A 14,896-nucleotide genomic window follows, 5' to 3' on the forward strand; every position below is an offset into this window, starting at 1 on the left:
CTGGGCTCTCCGTTAAATTCAAGCTCGTGTAAGAAACAGTGAGAGGGTTGATTCCAATATTCTCCTTCTTGTCCCACCACGCACAAGCTGTTGCTACTTATTAAACATTTTAAAATCCCTGCTGCCAAAGTCCCCTAGAGACATTTATCTGCCATAGTCATAAATGACTTGCCAGCATGCTACTCAAAACTGCGTTTCCCAGCCAATAAATACAAGCTCCAGAATCAGGAAAAGCAGGGTTTGGCTTGCTCTAATTTTCAGTGGTATGTCACTGGGATACTATAACTACTTTTAAATTCAAATCAGCTTCCTAAAAATTAACTGGTTTTATCAGATACAGCACAGTGGACTGTTAAACACGTAGCCTCGTGTACTGAAACACTATACATTTAATGAAGTTATGCCATTAGCAAATGTACAACATGGGTGCATTAAATCCACCTATAGAACAGCTCTATGTATGAGAGAGAGAATTTATTTTAGCTTTTCTCAATAGAGCAGGAGTCCCTTTCTTGGCTTTTGCTAGGTTTTAACTAAAACCAGGATTTGCGCACACACACAAAAACAAACAAAAAGTATCTACTCTCATAATGAAAAAAGACTGATTTTTTTTCTTTTTTTATTCCAGTTCAGGAAGGAAGAGAATCATCTTGCAAGTTAATATAATCAGCTCCTTTGCCTCTATAATCTACTTCTGCTCAGCAGGAGCCCCCAAAAAACACTTTAAGTCCCAAGTGAAACGTGAAAACTACTTGTAAGGTCTCTTTTGAGGCACATGATTCGGACGGTCGGTTGCTTTCGGTGTTAAGGAATCAGTGTCGTCTTCCTTTTCCTTTCTTCCCAGGAAGAGCTCTCCGGCACACCGTGGGCTCCCCATTTTTTGGGTGGAAGGCTATCTGTCCCTGCCCCAAACCAGAAAGGGTTAGGATGACACAAGTTAGCACAGACACCCATTTCGCACTTCACACCTACGGACGTACGTTGACGACTCCCCACTTCAAATTCCTCACAAAGGGAAAAAAAAAAAGGACAAGAGACAGTAAATGTCACTGTGATCACACAACGGCAAAATATACCTTCTGTTCATTGCAAAAAACGTGTGAAGGCCAAATTAAAGGGGAAAAAAAGGATGTTGCATGAGTTACAGTGCAACCGTATAATTCCTTCTCTATTTTCCTCCCCCCCACCTTGTTCAGTTTAGAAAAAGGATTGAGTACAACACAGTCAGGTAAGTGGCCACAAAAGAGTAGCTGTCTTTGGCAAGAAGTCACCGTATGGACCCTCTCTGTCACCTTCTGCCCATCTCGCTCTGTCTCATGAAGTGGATGTTGTTGGCGCTGTCTGAGAGTTCTGGGTACTGCTCCACTGAGATCACAAAATAGCCGTCGTAGCCCTGTACCCGGCCTGTGTTTAGCACTTGTTGCTTCTCCCCTTCTGTCCACGAGCGAATACCCTCCTCCCCATCCCGCAGTCTCTGCTGTTCTCGGGCCCAAGCTTGGGCGACGGCGCGCTGGCGGGCCAGCTCCAGGACGCGGGCCTTCTCCTCGTCCAAGGTGGTCCCGTAGCGAGTGTTCAGGCACAGCGCGCCGTACTGGAGCTGGATGTCTGTGTAACGTCTAGTCCTTCCACCCAGCACTGTGTTGATCTGGGACACCGTGACGTTCACACCGTTCTCCAGGGTCCTCCGCCCGCCACTGAGGCCCAGGATGGACAGGTCGCCCTCCGACGGCCCTTGCTTGATGAAGTAGTGCGTGTCCACCCCATCGATGGTGAAGTGCAAGTTCTCCAGGTAATGGGCGTTGTTCAGGATGGCTGCGATCCTCCGCCCATCCTCGTTGGCCACACTGATAATGTCGGTGGCCACGCGCCCGTCCTTCATGGCAAACTTGACGCCTTTGCCGAAGATGGAGCCTCCGGAGGCAAAGTTCCTGTTCTTCTTGACGTGCCGGCACCCGGCGATGCTGGAGCTGTAGATCCGTTCGAAGCGCTCAAGGGTGACAAAGGCCTTCAGCTGCTTCTGCACTTCACATTGGACCCCCAAAATTGACTGAGAATGGAGAGAAAAAAAGAAAAAGATATGTTAGAAAGAGAAGCCTGATGACCCAAAGGCATTGTTTTGCATGCTGGAGACCAGCGTCAATCTAATGAGAAGCTCCATGTTTGTTTTTTTTCCTCATCAACTTTTTTCAGATTTTTAATTCTTTGTAGTAGAAGAGACACATGCCAGGATATTCCCCCTAATACTCATTGTTTCAATAAATGGAACTGTATTTACACTTACAGATAGAAAGAGGCAAAGGGAGAAAAGGAGTTTTTGCTTTAGTAGTGTGGGGGTCTCGTTTGGGCTCTCCCACCTGGCTGAGCTATTATTTTGTGCTTCAGCAATCTTTATCTGAAAGTAAGAAATCACTCACAGAGAATTTGGTGGCCATTATGCTTTATAAAATGCTTTGAGGTTTCTGTGACAAAGTATGAAAATATCTGTAACAATTCCCTCTATTTTAACTTCACTTTGTAACTCTTTGGGCCATTTTCAAAAGGCCTGCATTGCAGGTACGACCCTCGAAGTGACCACAGCCCCTCTACATCCCATTTCAGCCTGGCCAAAGCAGGCTGTTTAAAACTCAAGGAGGGCCCTAAATCCAAATCCTGTTTTCTGCAGACCCTCTACAACGTGCCAGGCTCCTGAGCTAGGGCCTGCCATACCTGATGTTCAAGTTTTAGCTTATATTGAAGAAAAACTGCAGAGAGACAACAGCCTGGATCATTTGTAGTCAGGTACAATACAAAGTCACTTTTGCTGTTAGCGTATAATGGAGCAAGCACACAGCGAGTCAGCAGCTCATCATTACTGCAAAATGTCTTTGGAAATGCTCTCATCAATTCATGGCAGTGCAATCTTCTTACAAACCCATGCTCATGAACAATTATTTGCTCAAATTTCACAAAAGCAAGAGGATGCTACGACAAAACTCTCCTGGCACGGCCAACGGCTGAGTTCAATAAAGTAATGACATCCAGGATTAAAAATAGGCTACAAAGAAAAGTTTGCTGCACTCCAATTATTTTGAGGAAATTTAACATCCATGAAGGAGATTGCCTTAAACAGTCCACAAGCTAAAGACTCACATCCTTCCCTGGCTGTAAGAAGACATTTCAGACAATGCAGACATTTCAGCATTGACCTCTTTACTACGACTTATGGTGAGGGAAGGGAGATGAACCCTCACTTCCCTGGTAGCCATTTCCAAGGAAGGGTTTCAAACCATTAGAGAAACAAAATAAAGCATCCTGCACTGTAACTTGCTCAGTGTTTATGAGCAGTTTTTGCTCTATAGAGGAGGAAACTATAAAAGAACAGAGGTACACAAGTTTAAGGGCAAGTGTTGGGTTTAATCAACATCGAAATACCGAAGACCCATGACTTACTTTTATTCAAAGTGCCAAGAAAGCTGCAGAAACCCCCTTCCCTCCCCCTTTTGGTTGTTAGCATAGTTGCTGGAGCAGCCATAGGAGCTCTTTCTGGTTCTCCCCATGCTGCCTGTGGGGGATCTCACATACAGCCCAAAGAGCGATCTAATTAACAGTCTGATAGCTCCCCCACCAGCTGAACAAGGGCTCTAATTATGGAAAAGATGGACGTAATTAATGAAGATGTCACCGATGATGGACAGGGAGCAATTAGGCTTCTAGACTCCACGAAACACTTACAGTTCTGCATAAGTGCACATCGCACACCCTTCACTAGGTATTTCATCTTAAGAGGTGTTTAAATGGGGATGTATTCCTCTCAGGTGCATCTCCTATGGGCTGACTCCAGGTGGTCCTTCCCCACGACCCACGCCTGCCACATTGCTCTTCCATCTTGCTCAGTAACTTTTACAAGCAACGGGAAAAGTTCCTTCTCATTACTCGCACTGAATCATCATTTAGTGCAAGATCCTTCACTCAGGAATGTAAATCAGGTCTTCTGCACCACATTTCTGCGTCCTGTGGTCATTTATCTGTCACCCTTCTCTATATATGCATTGCTATATTTACCAGAAGTTAAGTGGTCAGGGATCCCTAGAATTAATTAATCGCAGCAGCTACTCAATATCACCTTGGATAAGTTGGACAGCACCAGGCATGGTTTGGGCCAGAAGGACATAGTCCGTAATATTGCGTTTATGCTTCTAAATGAGAGAAGCCTCGGCAGTGAGGTCTTGCACTGGACCTCTTATCATCCACACTGGTTAATTTTAATTAATTAAAATTAAATAAATTTATTTTCAGCTCCTGGTTTGGCTTCAGACCCCTCCAACTGCTGTCTCTGAATGGCCTCAAGTAACACCGGTGGAGGTTCAGGTGGGAAATGAGGAGACATTTCTGCTCAGCAAGAGCGGTCAGGCCTTGGGAAGGGTTGCCCAGGGAGGTGGGGGAGTCCCCGTCCCTGGGGGTGTTCAAGGAGAGGTTGGACGTGGTGCCTGGGGACAGGGCTTGGTGGTGACATTGGTGGTAGGAGGATGGTTGGATCAGATGGTTTTGAAGGTCTCTTCCAACCTCTATGATTCTGTGATTCTGTTATTACTCTAAAATATTGGTTGGGAGTCTTCTGCTGACAACAGCTGTACAGTGACATTTAATGGGTGATGTCCTTGAGTTTGCCATTAATTCAGGAAGGATGGTAACCTGTTTGGCACATGCTGTGATAGGTACAACAGGCAACAGCTCTGACATGATCTACCTTCATCAAGCTCCACAAGCTCTGTCAAGCTGGGACCCTCTGACCTGAGGTCAAATTTTTTGATTTTCAACTTCATGGTCAAATTCCCAATAAATTTGATTTTAGATCAGCAATTGTCCACTACAAAAGGTAAACCAAAATTTTAAAGTCTTTTTTACAATTTATGACCCAATAATAGAATACATGACCTTTCCTTTATCTAATAACATGCTGCCTTCATGACATTATATGAAGTCATACAATTTCCACAGCTCCACTGCTCATCTGGATTTCATATAGAAGGAAAATAAGCAGCACCCACCCCTCTACTGGCATGACTTGGAGGTTTAATGGCTTACACATGAGCTAACAGCAATGGTACTGTCACTTTTTGCCTCAGGACACTCAGACAGGATGTGAGGCCAACTGGCTTGTTGGTTCTCTCAGCCTCTATCCAGGACACATCTCCTCTTCTGTACAGGGAAAGCATTTCTCTTGTTGCATGGGCAACAGTAGGGCTGTTACTGGCACTGCTCCTGGTGGCTAAGACAGACGTGAAATGATGGATCAAAGCCACAGAAACGAGACCTTCTTCACCTCTAGCTGTATGCCCACTGTAGGTGGAAGTTTTGTGAGGCTGGGGGCTGGATCCACCTTTGCTGGCAAAGTAACTGGGTAGTACTTGCCAATCTATGGATGGCCCAGCCTTCTGTGTACCTGCTTCTCACACTTCAGTGTTGGCTTCAGGACTGATTCAGTTGCCCATAAACCCATACACTGATGTCTAGTGTGATCTGAGATGCCGCAGAGTGCCTGCAGCTTCTTCGTGGAGCAGTGAGAAACAGAAGCTCTGGGTGATTTGTGCCCTGCTGGGCACCAAGTTCACAGGCAGGGGCCTAAATTTAGGTGTCTCCATCTAGAACAAAATCACACCCAAAGGGTCTTTCACTGGGGATTGGTTACAGGTCTTCTAGATAAAGGCCTTTTTTTTTTTTATCATAACATCTCCCCATCTTTTGTTTTGTAGTAGGAGAAGACATGCAATGCTGTAATACCGAACATCTCTTAACTATTATAATAACCAAACTCTGTTATCTGCAAATAACTCTGTTATCTTGAAAATGAGCCCACAATCACTTTGAAATGACTTTTTGAGTGCATTTCTTTGATAAAACAAAATGATATTTGGGAACAGCATTTTTTTTTTTTATAAAAGAAAAACAAACCCATCCAACAGTAGAAAAAAAAAAAAAAAAACAACAAAAAACCACACCAAATTCAGGCAAACCAGGGCACAGCTAGCTTTGTATGCTCTGCTGTGAATATACAGGGGGGAGGCAAACATATTGCACACAGTTCAAAGAGGCAGCGTATCCCTGACTTTGCAATTACCATTTCTGTTTCATCTTAGAACTCATTTTAATGAACTGGTAAGGAAGAGAAACAAAATTTTCATCCAAGGCTGCAGTGGTGTATAGTATTCTCTAAAAAATGCCACTGCTTTTAGCAACTGTAAAGGAAGGTATCTATAAAACCAGCATTAAGGCAGAAAGAGGGGAATTCATAGTTGTTTTATTTCAATATTTGTTCTTAGATGTGAGTGACAAATAGGCTGGGTTTGTTTTTCCTCCCAGACTCTTTTAATCAGATGTCCTTAGGTGACATTTCACTTTATCTAGTAACAACCCATTGGAGAGAAGAGAACGACCTTCATCATTTCTTTCCTGCTGCACAGAGCTCAAGAGAACGGCACATTACAGAGCTCTCTGAATAGCCTCTTGCATTTTGCCTGCACCTCTCGAGGATTCGAAATACCATCGCCAGATACTATCATCTGTTGTTTTTAAATACCGCCTTCCAGTGTGAGACTGCAAGCTTTAATTTCCCATCAAGGATCCAAGATGTGAAATACGTGAGTACGTTTCCAAGTTTCTCTCCATCTCCTGCCGCTATACACAGATAGGTGTTTCTCCAACTACCATATGGGTTACAATGTGGAAAGCCACTTCCAAAATGCTTGGCCCAAGCTACCCCTTCCCTGCCTTCAAAATTCTCCACCGTTAACTCCCTGCTATGGATGCCCTCTCTCATGGTGAACCCCTCAGGATGTAGCTCCCAAAAGCTATGACACCTGGTGGGGGGGACACCCCACATTGCTAACTCTTGGGTTTGGAGGACAGATCTCTCCTCCATTCCACCTTCCTAATTCTTGGGTTTGGAGGACAGGTCTCTCCTCCATCCCACTTGTTCACACAGCTCTGGGGGGATAGCTAGGTTGAGCTCATCACACACATTTCCATCTGTGGGGAAATAAAAGGATTTGCCTCCTTTTCCTCCTCTTCTTTTTTCGTAATGCCTCAGGAGCTTAGTGCCTTGGAGACTTCAGCTCTTCCCCACCATCAGATGAAGTAAAAACTAGCCAAAAGGTTCACAAAACATAGCTGAATACATGGAGAGCGTGATGGCCCATGCTCAGGACTAAGCACCCCCAAAGTGAGGATGCTCTTGCTGAGTGATGAGCATTGTCAAGAGCAATCCCTCAGAAGGGGAGGAATGTCCTTGGGACATTTTCTTATGGGAGGGACAGAAGCGTAGTTAATGATATGATGTAGCTAATGTTAGAAGCACTGATTCCAAAACATCCCTTCCTGCAAATAGAGTTGTTCTGGCTCTGGCAATTACCTGACAGTTCAATAAGACAAAAGGGAAAGGGGGGAAAAAGGGAAAAAAGGAGAAATTGCATTCAGGTGCAGCAGCTCCACAATATGCCAGAGGTCACCCGGAGTCCCCTGGTGGCCAATAACACGGAACTTGTTCAACAAACAATTTAGTGACAGGCTCACGGACACAGGGGAGGGGGAGGAAAAAGTGCCACACAACAGAGTATTGGATTTTAAATGTCACTCCAGAGCTGCAGGGGGTTAGTGCAAAGTTTATGACATGCTGGCTGTTTCTGAGCTGGTGGATGCCCACAGCCAGAATTATCTCTCCCATCTTCCAGCCCTGCAAGGCAAGTCCCGACAATGTTTTGGAAGGAGATGCCAGGCCCCTCTGGTTATGCACTCCGAAGAGATACGATGCAGCCAAAGGAGTTAGTTGCTTTGCTGTTATGCTCCTGTTATTCATTCCTCTCCGATAAAAGAACTGACTCAATCTGCTGGGCCACGGCTTTGATCAGCGGAGCCAGTGGAGTAACTCAAATTTCCTTTGGTCTATTACAAGGGACTATGTGACCCAGAGAAACCAGGGATCGGAAGAGGCAGAGATGAGAAAGCTGTGGCACATCATGCAGTGAATATCCCCGGATTTCAAACAGAATGGGCATTGTCTGGTGCCTTGTCCAGGCTGCTTTTAAATGATAAAAGATCTGCAGTTTCTTCCACGTGCTCTGGAAAGGCATTCCACAGTTCCATCAATCTCATTAAACAAAAATATTTCCCGAACTTCCATTTAACTTTGTTTAATTTTGTCATTTGTTCTGGGAGGCTTTCAAAACTTTGCATTTTATTCCACATGCTTCGTCAACAGATACGGGGAGAACTGGTACAACAGAGGGCTGAATCCTGTCTGGGAGTGTGTGTGTGTGGCTGGAAGGGCTGGGAACAAACAGAACTGCACGTGAAAAATCAGTGTTCAACGCATGGATAGGTTTAGGAGAAAATGGATCGTATGTTCAGGTATAAAATGAGAATGAATTTAGTTTATGCAAATATATGTCTACATTATGCTGTCTGTGACAGAAAGGAAGGGAACCCTGCTCTACAGTATTTGAGAGCCACTTGCTATCACAGCATGATCCTGCAACTGTAGACTAAAATAAAAATGCTCCTGTTTTGTTGCTGTCATAACACAGGGGAAGAAAATGAAACAACCTGCAATGGTTAAATTCCGCTTTCAACATTGTGATTGTAAAGTGACTCATCTGGAAACACCATAGCTGCATAAAGCCATTATTTACAAGGCAGGCCCCTGCACAGACCTCACTGCAGCTTCTTGGTTTACAAACCTGAAGGGGACAAGGAGACTTCCTTTTTATTGCTCATTCAGGCAGATTCACCTAAAATGGGTGGCTGGAAGGGACGGCTCCTTGGTTTTATTTCCAGCTCCCGTATAAACAAGTGTCAGACTTCATCTCAAGCTGCCAATTAAATTATTTGGCTATTCAATAACCATAATAAAAATACTGAAATGATATAATAATAACATTATTATTATTATTATTAACATCTGAGTGTTATCATTTACTGTACATAATAATTTAAAGACAATCTTTGTGCGGTCTCTGAGTGAGCCTTCCTTGTTTGCCTCCTCCTGTACAGCTTTGCCTGGAGAGACTGTCACATCAAAGCGGGGGAAGAATCCTGAGGCTATTTCTCATTACAGAAATCATCTCTGGTAGCATTTCATTGTTTAATCCGAGGACGAGAGAAACAAAAGAGAAGTGTCTGAGCTCCAAAAACACAACCGAGTTACTGTGGCGTAATGGTTTTCAAGCATCAGCGCAGCCATGGTAGCAAAAGGCATCGTTCTTTCCGTCTGCTTCTATTGTAAAGTGATATGTCTTAATTTAAATCTCTCTTGTTGAAGTCAAAGCTGGTACATTTTAGCTTGTCTTCCCTGCAACTATGAGGCTCAGTACCGAGGCAGGGCTGACACACGACTATGTAATTAATTCACAGTACCTTGTTCATACCTCTGAGTGATACCTTGGGGCTGGGGAAATGTGACACTGTATTTTACCTGCTGGGTTAATAATTTGTGTACAGGACCTCAAGAATCCACTGCAGGACAGTGGGATTTCAGTAAAGGCTTAGATAAAGAGCCTAGGAAAGCAGCTGGGATCAGTTCCACTTGCTACCATTATCATTTTATAAGCAGAAGTGTTAAGAGCACATCCTGATCCCCCCAAACAAATCGGTGCCTCACAGCTCTCGCAGTATTTGAATATACAGCAACAGCAAGCAGGAATCTATATCCTAAAGAGAATTCAGACTGGAGAGATAAAACAACCCCAGAATAAAATCAGGCTAGGAGAGGAAAGAGTATCCTGAGAGGGAAACGACTGTTTTCAAGGTCATACAGCTGATAAGCAGTAGGGCTGGGAGTAACCCAAGGCTCTCAGACCCTGACCCAGTGTGCTAACCTTTAACAGTGCTGCCTCCACCTTTCAGCTGAATAATTCCCAACAGGAAGAGACGGAGAAATGATTGGGCTGTAAAAGCTTTTTCTTGCCAATTTTATCATTGAATTTTGTGCTAGCATCTGCCAAAGTGGCTTGTGATGCAGGCCTGTTTTTAAAAGCAGGACATAGTGGTTTGGGATTAAAACCCCTCAAGTAAAATGAAAGTTAACTATCAGCTAAAACTTCTTTCTGGAGAAACCCACTGTAATGCAGAACAATTTCCTAGGGAAGTGCTATGACTTTTTTTTTAAAGGTATTTTAAATCAGACTGAATAAATTAAAAAAAAAAAAAAAATCTGTAGAAAACGATTCTGTATCAAGGTTTTCTTTCATTTGCTTCCAAGAATCCTTGGTGCAAAGGCCAGGACCTTTGTCTGCAGTATGTGGTAGTTCTCTCTTGTTTGACAAAAAAATAGTAATGCTCCATCTCACTGAGTGACTACCAGAAAGTATCACAGGAATAAATGCAGGGGCAGTAAAGAATTTATGATGTGATTATTCGGTGAGATTTCATTACTGTAATGGGGAGAGACAAGCTGCCTTGGGTCGACTCCCTCTTAACCTCCCAGCATATCTGGAAGAACAGGCTGATGGTTATTTACAAAGACCCCAAGTGGATACTTTGCTGATCAGGGTATGAAATACAGCATGTAGTTGCATGGATCACCTTGCTATTGTCCCATTCTTGGGTTTTCATCTGCGTGTGGATAAGCTCATAGGATGGCTCCATGGCGTCCATGTCTGGCTTGGGGTATCCAGGGATGACGTTGTGTAGCTGGAACCCAAAGGTGAGCAGCCAACTGTTGACATCTGGAAAGGAAGAGAAGCAGAAATCAGATTAGCAGGTCTCTCAAGCAGGGTTGCCTAGGCGAATGGCACAGATGAGGACCCTACAGTGCCTGGCACTTTAGCAGACTGGCCACAACGATTGCTCTGTACTCTATGTGAAGAGAGCAAATCTTAATGGCCCTTGAAAGAACTGCGTGCCAAGGCTGGGCAAGTCAATGACTTTCCACCTCCAAGCACAGTCCAAATCTGCACTTTCCCAGCTTTAAAACTTTGGCAGTGACCAAATGGCTCAAATTAAAGCCAACTCCATGGCTGTTCTACATCAGCAGCCACAAGACGCTGCTCTAAAGTGACAGAGGAAAAGCACAGGAACAAAGATATGCTAAGAGAAATTGAGATGCTGCAGCTTAACTGGAAGTGTTTTCCAGCCCTGCAGTCAGCTCTGAATATCTCAGCCACAATACTTCTCTTCCTGAGGCCTCTCAAAGCTTTGCAGTGAGCCACAATACCAGGACATCCAGGATGAACAGCAGTTTTGGTGCAGATGCTCAAGGAAGAGGCTCTTTGCTTTTTGCAAGGCGTTTCCACCTCACTCCCTTGTCATTTTTAAGAACATGTAGTTTGAGCATTACACCAGTGTAAAGTCATGGCATCTTTTATAGTGACGTGAAACCAGCTACCACACAAGCTACCTGACAAGGTTATTTGAAAGGGCTAAATAAAAGGGGCCGCAGACTGTTCTCAGGCTGTAATGCCACATCCACACTGCCGGATTCTTTTCTGTCCCATAACACAGCAGCCAGCCAGCCAGGCTACCTACAGGGATACAAAATCACTTTGCTCAGGCACTTTTCATAAACCCCTTAGAAGAAGTCCTTGGATGGTGAGAACACTGCTGGCTACAAGCCATAAACCATTGTCTTATGCAAAAGAGGGATTGTTGGCACTAAAGGGGACATGATGGAAAACCAAGGCATTTGGGATGTTGAGGATTAGACTGGGGGAACATTCTTGTATTCCTTTGACAGAAGACTACAAAATCTTCCCTAATTTGCAAATTGCAGAGCTATTAGGCATAGCAGCTAGATGTTCTCCTGCTGGGGGAAATAACGACGTGGCTGGCTAACTCCTAGATCTGCCTGGGATCAGCATCGCTTCCCCACTTTAACTTTGGAGCATTTGATGATCTCACCTTGTTTGCCTTTGCTGGACTCTAGAGAAGGACACACCTGCTCCAGTCCCCGAGCAATATGGTGTGCATTTGGCACACACACAGCAATTGCAAGAAGAAGGAAGATATGGAGGTAAAGTTTAACTAATATCAGCTCCCAGGGGTCTTGCGTGTTTTGCATGTAACTGGGATGGTGTTGGTGATTGCTGTGTTTCAAGCTGGATGTGCAAAGGGCTTGTTTTTCATTTCGCTAAGCTGAATAAACACTGCTGAAACAGTCTGAAAACAGGATCAATTCAAAGAATCAAATGTGCGGATTTGAATATTTTTTTCTTTGTCCCCTATGGGCCTGAATGAATGTTCTGAAGAGCTGGTCAGAAGAGAAATTACAGATGCAAATGGCAAGAAAGGCACTTCCAGATGACTGGAGGACCGGGAGCCAAACAAACACACTATCTGATGCTTGTTTTCTTGCAGGCCAAAATGTTGAGATTGGGCAGATGTCCAAAAAGCCCTTGCAACAATCCATGTGGAAGGAGGAGGGTTTCTGTAATAAAAACACTTCTGTTCACTCAACGTACAGATTGTTTTTGGAGTGTCTTTGAAACAGAGAGGTTGGGGGGGGAGGGGAGGAAATTAATCGGTTCTCATTCTCGTTTGATTATCTCTTTGCTTAGCGCTAAGCCAGCCTGCTTCCAAACCCCTCTCATGTGAAGCGAGGACCTTTGATGTCCATATTGTGGACCAGGTGGTCAGGAGAACAAAGGAAAACTGTGAAGGTCGGCATCGGTGCAGGAATCATTTTCCGAGCACTTCACAAATGTTAGAAAGGATACAGAGCAGGGATGCTGAACAGCAGAAAAATATGTAACATGTCTGGAGAGATTCATGACAGGGTTTTTTTTGGTACTGCTCAGAAAACTGACTTTCAAAACATTTGCAAACAGGAGCTTGTTCTTTTTGGGAAGAGGTGTTGGAATACCCAGCACAACAACAACAGAAAACCCACACCCCAAAACCCACCACAGGAGGAAGGTGTGGAGCTGAGAAAACAGAGAGGAAAATATTAATTTGCCAAGAGGCAGTGACAACTTTTTTGACAGAAAAGTACATTCCACATCACAGAGTTTTTTTTCAGCTACAGTAACCCTGCCAACACATTTCACAGTAAATTCATTTGAGGGCAAAGAAAAAGAGTGCTTAATGCAGACACATGTAATGGAAATGTCAGTTCAATCCATCAGGATTGCTGAAGCTGGCAGCAGAGCTCTGTGCCATGAAGTGTACAATCGCTAAAATACTCATGTTTAACAATGGGCCTCTCAAAACATAAATACCTGCTCCTCCTGCTCTCCCCTCCGCCTGCCTCCAATTTGTACCCACGAGCTCAGAAACCTGATATTTTGAGACCAAAATGTTGCTTGCCTGTGTCCTAGAAGCTGAGCTCCCCTTAAGGACAGCGGGTGCTGGGATGGGGAGGGAGGGACAGAGTGGTTCCCTGTGCCAAAATCTGGGCAGATGTGGTTGTGATGACAAGGACACTCTCATCACCCACCCTGAAAGCTTCAGCAGAAAGGAATGGCAGAGCCAAGTATCACGACACTCATCCCATATCGTGATTTGTTTCTGCCATGCACAGGGTGGAAGTGGGAAGGCAGAAACTTAAAACACGAACTTGGGCTCTGCATTCTTTTAAGACTAGAAATTGAATTTTTAAGATGATGGAAAAAGTTATTTGGTGCATATAAAACATGAAAGTATCGGATTTGGGCGTCTTGATGTTATCATCAAAGCTGGGTGGGAAACTGTTTGCTTGATCCAAGACAGCATTTGAAATTCTGTCCTGTCTGAACTTGAACAGAAAAATAAAAATCTGTTAATATGTCATGAAGTGACTGTTCAAATACTAGACTACTTCAAGACTACAATTTGGTGTTAAGACGTTTCGTTTTGATTTTGACTTGTTAATTTCTCTTTTCCAGTCTTCTATAACTAGTTTATAATTAACTTGAAAAGGTTGAAACTGAAAAAGGATTTTTTTTTTCTTTCACATTATTTTGGAATTTGTCATTTAGATGATTTTGAGAGCTGTTTGCAACATTTCTGCTGAGAAATCTCTCAAGCTCAACACTCTCCCACAAACAAATTCCCTTTTGACAAATGAGCATTTTCTGATAGGAAAAGTTATCTCAAAATATTCCCTGCCAGCTTTAATTATCAGAGTCAGGCCAACAGAGTCTTAGCCTGCATCTTTTGGCATAGCTTACTTTCCTCACGGCACCATCTTCCCAGTTCTGGACAAAACAGCTTTTCATCTAAACAAAATACCTAATGCTTATGATTATTGCAGGAGAATTTGAAAGCATGAACCTTAATGGCTGAAAAAACAAGCTGAATGAAACAATATGGGATTTTTATTTCATAACTTTTATTTTATTTTTTTTTTTTTTTTGCTATTAAGCCACTCTCATAATTTAGAGGAATGCAAATATTTTTGTATATGGAAAAGTTGTGATAGATGCAGCAGATTTTAAAATTATTGGTATCTCCTCAAGAAGTATGCACATTTGATTTGTGACTGTCGCCTGGTTTTGCAATGATAATTATATGGAAAAAAAATCCCAACAGAACAGTACTCTAAAATGTTACTGCCAGTCTTGCACGAAGCATGAGTGTAGGATGGACATTTAACCTCCAGAATGATTTTCTGTATAAAAAACATACATAGAGATCATGTTAACGCCATTTTACGAAGTCTTTGGGGAAGCAGTTCGGAGGTTATGTCAAGCTGTGGGGGACATATGCCTTAAAACCTGGCCTTTAAGTCTAAAGCACTGGCTTTTTATTGACATTTAATAGAAACTGTTAATTCTGTTGAGCAGATTAACTCTGAACTACATTGTTACTGTTGTGTGCTCTGAAATGGCTGACGATGATAAAAGGTTTAAGTTGCTGCTGCCATTCTGCTAAAACAAATCTGCATGTCATTTGTTTAGTTGCAAATAAATCTCTGGGCAAAACTGTGTAAACAGAGCTGCCCCACCACAAA

General features: G+C 43.4%; 1 protein-coding gene and 1 long non-coding RNA gene across 9 annotated transcripts in view; one reads left to right on the top strand and one right to left on the bottom strand.

Moving 5' to 3' along the window:
• Positions 1-371: 371 nt before the first annotated feature.
• The window catches only part of TENM4 (teneurin transmembrane protein 4), a 1,677,033-nt gene continuing 1,662,508 nt past the window's right edge, over positions 372-14,896 (bottom strand). For all 8 annotated transcript variants that reach the window (XM_084535211.1, XM_084535210.1, XM_084535214.1 and 5 more), the window contains 2 exons: positions 10,555-10,697; positions 372-2,047 (listed from right to left, as the gene is read on the bottom strand). In XM_084535211.1, coding sequence (XP_084391337.1) covers positions 1,289-2,047; positions 10,555-10,697 — 902 coding nt within the window. In that variant the 3' untranslated portion in view covers positions 372-1,288. The remainder of the gene's footprint in view (positions 2,048-10,554; positions 10,698-14,896) is intronic.
• LOC311444261 lies at positions 6,074-8,148 on the top strand. The gene is made up of 2 exons (XR_014697784.1): positions 6,074-6,617; positions 7,707-8,148. It is a non-coding gene; the product is annotated as an uncharacterized lncRNA (long non-coding RNA).

Source organism: Aythya ferina (genome assembly GCF_964211825.1).
Source record: "Aythya ferina genome assembly, chromosome: 1".
In the NCBI taxonomy this organism is placed as follows: domain Eukaryota; kingdom Metazoa; phylum Chordata; class Aves; order Anseriformes; family Anatidae; genus Aythya; species Aythya ferina.